The sequence below is a fragment of the Medicago truncatula genome, chromosome 5 (assembly GCF_003473485.1).
Source record: "Medicago truncatula cultivar Jemalong A17 chromosome 5, MtrunA17r5.0-ANR, whole genome shotgun sequence".
Lineage (NCBI taxonomy): Eukaryota > Viridiplantae > Streptophyta > Magnoliopsida > Fabales > Fabaceae > Medicago > Medicago truncatula.
Window position 1 is genome coordinate 15,435,282 of NC_053046.1, and position 10,216 is coordinate 15,445,497.

At 30.5% G+C, this 10,216-nt stretch overlaps 1 protein-coding gene across 1 annotated transcript; it reads left to right on the forward strand.

Moving 5' to 3' along the window:
• Positions 1 to 4,543: 4,543 nt before the first annotated feature.
• Positions 4,544 to 6,076, forward strand: LOC11412182 (uncharacterized). Its single transcript, XM_003613314.4, has 2 exons — positions 4,544 to 4,906; positions 5,046 to 6,076. Exons 1-2 carry the CDS (start codon positions 4,578 to 4,580, stop codon positions 5,875 to 5,877), a joined length of 1,161 nt encoding a protein of 386 aa, XP_003613362.1. The 5' UTR covers positions 4,544 to 4,577; the 3' UTR covers positions 5,878 to 6,076.
• The last annotated feature ends 4,140 nt before the right edge of the window (positions 6,077 to 10,216 follow it).

A 10,216-nucleotide genomic window follows, 5' to 3' on the forward strand; every position in this document is an offset into this window, starting at 1 on the left:
TTTAAATTGGTGTTATAACTTGCTTTAAAAAAAATTGGTGTCACAACCAGGGCCGTTCCTGGAAGGTGCAAACAGCTCTACTGAGCTGGGCCTCCCCAATTTTGGAGCCCAACAATTTTTTTTTAATATATATAATGCAATGAAAATATAATATATACAGATAACATTGTAGTATTAACAAAATTGAAGGCGCGTCCCAGTGGTAAATTTTGTAGAAGTTGAACTTATGTACTCTGGTTCAACTCCTCTTCTTCCAAAAAGCTCTGACAACAAACATTATAATTATTCTCTAAAAATATAAAATAAAAAACATTATAATTTTTTTTTTGCTCTTTTATAAAAATTGTATTTTTATTTTGACTAGGGGTCTATTTTTATTTGAGAGCCGAGCTGAGCCTCCACTTTTGTAGGGACGGCCCTGGTCACAACTATTGAACTGTTCCATTTCGTCCATCGTCTATGTTGTTGTGAATCATATTATTCCGGTGAGGACTAGATTACCTTCTCTTGTTTAGAGGATATTTACCCTTTCAAGATATCAACCAATCAAAATGTAATATACAAATGTAACATTAAATGTCAAATAAATGAGTCAATTTTTCTATAAAAAAAATCAATTTTAATAAGGTAACTTTTAATTTTTATTTGATTATATTGAGGTATACAATCTTAATTAATTTACACTATAAAGTTTATAACAATTAAAATTTCACATTAAATTCAAACCATCATGGTTGTGTTTCGTAACACGAATAAGCTAGCTTATAGCTTGTTAGACTAGCTTATAACCTTGTTTTGATATAATAAGATGTGTTTGGTAAAAAAAACTTTTTTCACTAGCTTATAGAGTTTTTTGAGAAGCTATTTCAAGTAGCTTTTGAGCTTATAGCTGGTAGTTTTATATATTTTCTTCCAATTTTAACCCTATTATTTAATTCAATTATTTTTTAATAAAACAAATGCCACGTTTTCTCCTTTGAAAAAAAAAAAACTGTCATGCTTTATTTTATTTTTTAATGAACGCTTTATATTTGTTTCTTAAAATAAATGTTTTATATTTAACACTAACTAGCCTACGGTACGTTGTAAAATTTTATATATTCTTGCTTGCATTTTTTTCCACCTTCCTCTTATTTTTGGGATTCATAAAAGTAGAGATCAATGAGCTTTTGCCCTCTTGTACAAAAAAAAAAAAAACAGAGATCAAAATTGTCGGTGAAATTTTATTGGAGACTAAAACCAAAAGTTTGAATAATTACAAGGATCCATAACATAGTTAACCATAAATTAAAATATTAAAAAATAAATACATTAGAAAATATGTCTCTCTCTCTCTCTCTCTCTCTCTCTCTATATATATATATATATATATATATATATATATATATATATATATATAAACAAGTCCTTTTATGTCATTTTATATTTATCAGTCACTTCAACATCTAATTTTACCAAACACTTCAATTTTAATAAACCATCTTTTCAGCTATAAGCTATGAGTTATAAGACATCAGCTATAAGCTTGTTTTTCAACTAGCTTATAGCTTATTTTTACGAAACACACCCCACATACGTTCATAAATTTTGTTCCATTCCAAAACCTAGAACACACATAACGTGCAATTTCTTCTTCATTCTTCTTCCCATCTTGATTGTTCAATTCTCTCGTTCGAGAATTGCCATCGTTTCCAATTATCTTGAGAATCGTTGTCGTCCTTATGATTTCAGACATTATGAGAATCGGTGTTGTTTCCATAATCACATCAAGTATCATGACTTGATTTTTCTTCTTGATTTGATTTTTCATTTTCGTTTTTTTCTCACTACTATCGTGACTTGATTGCAACCGTTTTACACTTATAATGCGACATTGGTGACTTTCAACTTTGACATGAATTTCAATGATGCTTCCTTTTTTATTTGGGTTTTGAGTTTGATTGAGTTGTTTGAGATTATATAAAATTGTATTTTATCACACTATTTTGCGTTTGATTAAGATAAATGGATCTTCAATGCGTTGATTATTAATTTTATTTTTGGTACAATATTGATTATTAAATTTATTTTTGGAATTTGTTTTATTCAAATCATTATATTGTGTTGTTATGTTGTTTCAGTTCCTGGTGAATTTTGTGTTATTGAAATGAACATTTGTTGAGATTGTGAACACGGTGTGAGGTCGGTTAAAGCTATGGAAGAGAAGACAAAGTGAAATAAATAAATAATAAATAATGCTAATACGAACATGAATTTCATAAGGTGAGCGTTAATTCGTGAGCAATTTGTGGTTATAGCTTTTGGAAACAACACTAGTTCTCACAATGTTTGGAATCAAATGGACGACAACGATTCTCACGATAATTGAAAACGACGGCAATTCTAGAACGAGAGAATTGAACAATCAAGATGAAAAGAAGAATGAAGAAGAAATTGCACGTTGTATGTTCTAGGTTTTGGAATGGAACAAAATTTATGAACGTATGTGGGGTGTGTTTGGTAAAAATAAGTTATAAGCTAGCTGAAAGCTGAAAAACTAGCTTATAGTTGATGTCTTACTGATAGCTTATAGCTGAAAAGATCATTTATTAAAATTGAAGTGTTTGGTAAAATTAGCTGTTCTAGAAGCTGATAAGTATAAAATGACATAAAAGGACATGTTTTTATATATATATATTTTCTTTCTAATGTATTTATTTTCTCAATATTTTAATTTATGGTTAATTATGTTTTGGATCCCTATAAATATTCAAACTTTTGGTTTTAGTCTGCAATAAAATTTCACCGACAATTTTGATCTCTGCTTTTTTTTGTACAAAAGTGGGCAAAAACTCATTGATCTCTACTTTTATGAATCCCAAAAATAAGAGGAAGGTGGAAAAAATGCAAGCAATAATATACAAAATTTTACAACGTACCGTAGGCTAGTTATAGTTAAATATAAAGCATTTCTTTTAAGAAATATATATAAAGTGTTAATTAAAAAATAAAATAAATCATGGCAGTTTTTTTTCACAGGAGAAAACATGGCAGTTATTTTATTAAAAAATAAGCTATGAACTTGGCCGTTATTTTTAGGCTTAATTGCACTTTTGGACCCCTATCTTTCCAAAAGTTGCGGTTATGGACCCCTAACTAATTTAAATACAAAGCAACCCCCTATGTTTTGATTCTTTGGCAGTTTTGGATCCCCAAAGCAAACAAAAAAATGACACATGGCACCTCACTTAGGGTGCCACGTCAGCGTTGACCAAGTCAAAGAATCAAAACATAGGGGGCTGTTTTGTATTTAAATTAGTTAAGGGTCCATAACCGCAACTTTTGGAAAGATATAGGTCCAAAAATCCAATTAAGCCTTATTTTTAAGCCATGGACATGTTGTTTTATTAAAAAATAATTAAATTAAATTAATAGGGTTAAAATTTGAAGAAAATATAAAAACTAACAACTATAAGCTCAAAAGCTACTTGATATAGTTTCTCAAAAAACGCTATAAGCTAGTGAAAAAAGCTTTTTCCCAAACACATCTTATTAAGATTGTATACCTAAATATAATTAAATAAAAATTAAAAGTTACCTTATTAAAATTGATTTTTTTTTTATAGAAAAATTGACTCATTTATTTGACATTTAATGTTACATTTGTATATTACATTTTGATTGGTTGATATCTTGAAAGGGTAAATACCCTCTAGACAAGAGAGAGTAATGTAGAAAAAACCGATTATAATTGATTCTATTTTTAGAAAAAAATTGTCTCATTTATGACATTTAATGTTGCCAATGTATATTACATTTTGATTGGTTGATATCATAAGAGGGTAAATACCCTCTAAACAAGAGAGGGTAATCTAGAAGAAGAAAAAAACCATTCAAACCCATTTCATACTTCTAATATTCTGTAATTCAGATTTTTAGATATTATATTCTATTGTTGGAATGATGATACACTTTATTGCAAGTCATCCAGATTGGATACTAAAACTCACCAATATTTATGAGTGCACCTTTCTCATGTTGCATGATACAACATGCAACAAACTTGCTTTCGCAGTGATTCAAAGGTTAGCTTCCCTAATTTTTGTTCAATACTTAAAATTGTTGCAACATTTGAAAATTTGTATATGTAAATTGTTGCTCTAAACCGTCCTAAGCTTTGTAGTACAAGCACTTCCTACCAAAGGCATGTTAGGGGGTACAAAATATTGATAATGTATGTAATTCGATACATGTTTAACTCTATTTCTCTTACTTTTTATCTTCTATAATTTAGACATATTTCCAAAATACATGCAAATTAGAACTATACGTGACACGGTCATCAAATTTTCTATTTCAAATTAGGGACATATACTATATGTACGTGCAACATATGTATAGAAGACGTCACCCATTATAAATAGTCAAACGCGGTTTATCATAAATTACTCCACCTTGTATTATTATATAAAACTCTACAATAAACAATAATTCAACGTTCAAACTATATGTTTGACAAACTATATGTATATAAAGGATTCACGTACATTCATAAACATAATCTTCAAGATCATAATTTAATCTACAAATCAGTGAAAATGTATGCAACAAGACTTCTTTCCATGTACAAAAAGAATCCTAGTGCTCTTTCAGACCCACCACCATCGGGGCCAAATTCAAGTTATCTTGTGATATTGGATGAAGAAGCTCAAACTTACTCTTGTTTTGGTTTGTCCAAAGACAATAGAATCAAGAATTTTCCTCTACCTCAGAACAAAAATGTAACCATCAATTATTCATCTGGTGTAAACAGTCAAACTGGACATGCAAACACATACGGTGAAGAAGCTATGTTCATTCCAGTGTTGAATCAACCATTGTCTTCGAATCGCTACTATGTTATAAGAAGGAAGGGGAAGTATCAAGGGTATGTATTTATTTAATCATTTTCTTCATATTTTTGTTGGTAATTAGTTAACTTTCATGGTTAAAGAAAGATAAATGATTAATTCATAAAGTAATAGAGGTTTTTTCAAAATTAATTGTGAAATTTGAATTGATTTCAGCCAAGCTAATACAAGTTCAAAGGAAGAGGACATGACCACATGCTTTTGTTGTAGTTTTGTCAATGATGTTAAACCAATAGCTTTGGAGCCCTTCAATGATTATCAACAGGTAGAAATAATCAAAAAAGGTTATGGTTTTCATGCAAAATCCGTTGCCTCTGATGGAATTCCTCCTGGCTTATTAAGGGAAAAAGGGTGGACACTTTATGCTAGCACTCCCCGGAACTACCAATTAAGCCAAGCTTTAGGTTCAAATGATTCCTTGCGTTCCAAGCTACCAAATTTCAACTTTTCAATTTTGAATGATTGTTCTGAATCAGTGGTTGTTGGAAAGTGGTATTGTCCATTTATGTTTGTGAAGGAAGGAAAGAATTTAAAGGAGCAGATGAAGACGTCAATGTTTTATGAGCTAACACTTGAGCAAAGATGGGAGAAGATATTTTCAAAGGAAAATAGTGGAGAAGGTGGTGTGCTTGTAGATGTTGCTATTCAAACAGAAGTTGCTAAGGTTGAAAGAAAGGATGCTATTTGGGATGAAAATAGATTGGTTGATGGAGTTTTGTGGTTTAAGAGTGTTGAAGAGAAAAGTGTTGGATTGAGTTTGGAAGTTGTTGAAGGAATGAAATGGGAACAAGAAAGGTTTGGATGGAATGCAGGGAAAGGAAGACAAGTCAAGGTAACAAAATTTGAAGAGTTTGGTGGAACAAACAAATGGAAGAAATTTAGTTGTTATGTGCTGGTTGAAAGTTATTCATTAAGAAGAATGGATACAAAATTGGTTCTAACTTATGATTATAGACACTCACATCAAATTAGGAGCAAATGGGAATGATGATTTTCTCAAACATTTGTTTACTTTAAACTTTCTTCTGAATTGTGTACTTCATTATTTTGTTCTTGTTATTCATTACTCATCTATATATGTAGCTACACTACACATAGTTGATGTTAGAGCCGACACATTTTGGCTCCTTTATTTTGTGTATGCAAATAAATATAAAAGGGTACACCGATCCATTACATTTTTTTTAGGGAACCGATCCATTACATGAAATACTAGAATAGTAATATTTGTATAACCATTTGTAATTCTGACAAACTTTTTTATTTTCTTTCTATTGTTTGAGAGAATGAAAATATAATGCGACTATAAAAGATAGTTGTCAAAAAATTGTTATAAAATAGTTGTACTAATATTATTTCTCAAATTATGATCATACACATTGCAAACAACTAGGGATGAGAATAGGCTAGGCTGAGCTAGGCTTTGCAAGGCCTAAGTCTGGTCTGCCATCTTTATTTAAAGCCTAATTAAGTCTGGCATGCGGCTTGTCATAGGCCTACTTTTTAGGCCTGAGCTTGGCCTTCCGAAAGTCTGATACGGTCTGCTAGCCTGTTTAAAAGCCTATATCTTATGAACATCTTTAAATAAACAATGTGATCTAAATTTAAATGGACTGGCGAACTAATAGTTCAATTAGATTAAACTCTCTTTTGATAATCAACACGATGTTTTAGGGAATTCGACTATATATTGTATCATATTTCTATTCTAGTTTATAATAATACATTTTTATATGCAACAAATTAATATACGCTTAAATTATTTAAAAAAGTTTACATATTTATATTTTAATTCAAAGGACAAAATATAATATAATAATAAATAATATTATTCATATTACTTAAATAGGTCGGCCTAATAGGCTTAAGAGGCTTTTTGACCCTGGTCTTTTAAGCTAAGGGTCTGTTTGGGAAACTAAAAAAAAGAGCTTATAGCTTATAAGCTCGTTTGACAAAAAAAACTATGTTTGGTAACACTTTTTCACCATGAGCTTATAGCTTATTTCACGAGCTTATAAACTATTTTTCAGAAGCTATTCCAAGTAGCGTTTGAGCTTATAGCTTATAGCTTCTCACTTTTTCTTCCAATTTTACCCTTATTATTTCATTTAAATTGTATTTTTATCCATTATAATTTTTATAATAAGCTACGTAATAAAGACTACTATCCCTTTATTCCAATTTTTGTATATATATCAGCTGGCCTTTTTTTTAAAAAAAAAAAATATATACCTTCGTTTTTTTTTTTTTACGAAACAAAATACTATTATTCTATTAGTGTTACTTTTTATTTTTATTTTTTTGAGGTAAGTGTTATTTTCTTTATTCTCTGTTAATAATATTACTCTATTAGTGCTACTTTTTTTTTTTTTGATGTAAATGTTATTTTCTTTATAAAGTAGAAACACTTAAATAATAATAAATATAAGATAAAATTTTAGTGAATAAAATTTAATTTAATTTATAATACATAGGATATATTAAATTAATAAATTTAAAGTATTTTTTTAAAGAAAAATTAGTTTACAAAATTACAATTACTTAAATTAATGATATAATTTTTATTATGAATTAAGAATACCCTTTATGTCATTTTACATTTATCAGCTAGTTGAACCGCTATTTTTACCAAACACTTCAGTTAGCTTATCAGCTAAAAGCTACCAGCTAGCTTATAAGCTAAAAACTATCAGCTAACTTATCAGCTATCCGCTATTTTTACCAAACAGAGCCTAAATAGGCTTAAAAAAAAGTCTATGCATTCTCTATTTAAGAAAAAAGTCTGGTCTGACCTGGCCTATCGTAGGCTAGGTCGTAGGCCCCTGTAGGCCGGCCAGACCTATTCCCATCCCTACAAACAACTATCACATATGTTATGAAACACGACATTCATAGAAGAAATGAGAGAAAAGTGAATAACTATTTGTATTGATGAAGATATAAAGTTACAAAATGAGTGAAAGTTCCCACTAATGGGGTGGTTACAAACTATTTATAGTACTATCTATTAGGACTAATATACCATTAATTAGATATCTCTATAACATATAATCCTTATTAGTTCTCTTTTAGTTCCCACTAATTGGGTGGTTACAAGCTATTTATAGTACTATCTATTAGGACTAATATACCATTAATAAAATATCTCTGATAACATATAATCCTTATTAGTTCTCTTTTGTTTGTTTATTCCATAAGAAAGTATCAACCGACCGAACCTATATAATCCTTTTTCACCATCTATATTATTAGTTAGATAGCCGAGTAGTGATATTTGAACAATCAGTTGAGACAATTTTTTTATGACAATTTCTTTTTTCTCTCTTTTCATTGGTTAAAAACAATATATATATATATATATATATATATATATATATAGAGAGAGAGAGAGAGAGAGAAAGAGAGAGAGAGAGAGAGAGAGAGAGAGAGGAAGAGAGAGAATAAGAGGATAATGTGAGTATGACAGAGAAAATTATCACAAAAAGTGGTTATACAAATATCATTTCTCCACTTTGACTTTGGTACAAAACATGAAAAGAAATTCACATCACAAAATTGCACTAATTCAGCAATGGCTGGTCACCACTCAAACTCAATGTGTTTGTAGATTTTCTTTTAGTTTAAGTTGCAGTTTATGCAAATTCACCCTCTACCTTTCCAGGAAGTCTCAACTATCCTAGACATTGATAGATATTTGGCATGTGAACCAAATTCGATCGAAGTAATAAAAAATTCGTTTCCACGAGGACTGTATTTAACTTCTACTTAGCAATTTCATTATTAAAAAGGATGTATAAATTTATATTGGTGCCCTAGGCAGTTGAGTTGATTTAGTAACATAAACTGATTAAAAACAATAAAGAATTGGTTTTTAAGAAAATTGAGAGAAGTATGGTTAAGTCCTTCGAATCCTCTAAAGCTCTCCTGTGGTAATTTGCACTCCTAAATACGATCAATGATTATTTAGTTTCACGACAGATTAACTTAGTAATTCTACCCAATCTCTTGACCTAGAATTCTCCCCGCAAGTGACAACCCCTTAATCTCTTAAGTGAATTCGAAACCAATGGAGGTATTAACGAACGTTAATCCCTATATCATAACCTAATAATGATCTATCTCTAGCTTGATTACTTAGGTTAAACCTATTACCTAATTCAGAGTTAAAAGCCAGGGTTAGTGGTCATTCAATTTCTATGATCAATATGCATATTCATAACGCTAGGGTTAATAGTCTATCATAAACGTACATAAGGCATTAAGCACAAAGTAATAAGAATAAAAACTAAACTTTCATTGATGTTCAAAGGAGTTCAACAAATTAGGGTTCCCATAGGGTTACATCAGATTCATCTCATGAATTAACCACAAAAGAATTAGTTACTCATAGCTAAAGTATAAGCTAACTAACATAAGAAAACGGATTCATCCATGTGAAGGAAGATTGACTCTTAGTTTTGATGGTTCCCCACCAGATCTCCAAGTCTCTGCTCCAAAATATGCCTTTAGGTCTCAAAATTCGTGAACCCCCCTTCAGAAAACACCTCTTACTATTTATAGGCTAATAAAAATCGGCCACCGAGCTCCGAAATCGGTGGTCGAAATCCCAAACTGCGTGGCACAATAGTGTAAAATCGGCGCCCGATTTATGCTTATCGGCGGCCGATTTTTGTCGAACTCAAAGTCTGTAACTTGGCAGCAAAATCGGTGGCCGATCTATATAATCGGTGGCCGATTTCCAATACTTCAAACTTCATTTTCTTTTTCTTTTGCGGCTTGCAGCTTCATGAATTCCAATAAAAAACCCCCTAAAATTACATGAAAAATGCATACTAAAAGAGTAATGACAGAATGTCATCACAACCCCAAACTTGCATCGTTACTTGTCCTCAAGGAACCAACTTAAAATGAAAAATCACAGTTAAATAACACTTACCCCTCCAATGATCATGTCAAAAGTTCATCTCCCTTGTTAACAAATGATGAGCTAACTTGCTTGGTAACACATCCATTCCACAACTTCTCGCAACAATATTGAATATAACAGGGTTCACTCAGTCGACATGTAGAACTACTATATTACCAGAACTTGAAAAATTTCTAAGAATCAATCAAAGTCAATATTATGTACACACTTTTAAGGACTTTTCAGGTTATAACGTGGCTTAGGTTAGGGGGGATAATTTGGAAAGTAGGTTTAAGAAAAACAACGGAGTTAGACACCAACCTACTGATCTAAAATATACCATGCACCATAACATCATATCACAATTAAAACCGGGGACTAGAGATAACTTTTATTGAATGAAACAACTGATCACTTTTTG

Coding starts and splice junctions, on each gene's coding strand:
- LOC11412182 (XM_003613314.4), top strand. CDS start 4,578: ATGTATGCAACAAGACTTCTTTCCATGTACAAAAAGAATCCTAGTGCT. Junction 4,907..5,045: donor AGGAAGGGGAAGTATCAAGG/GTATGTATTTAT, acceptor AATTGATTTCAG/CCAAGCTAATACAAGTTCAA.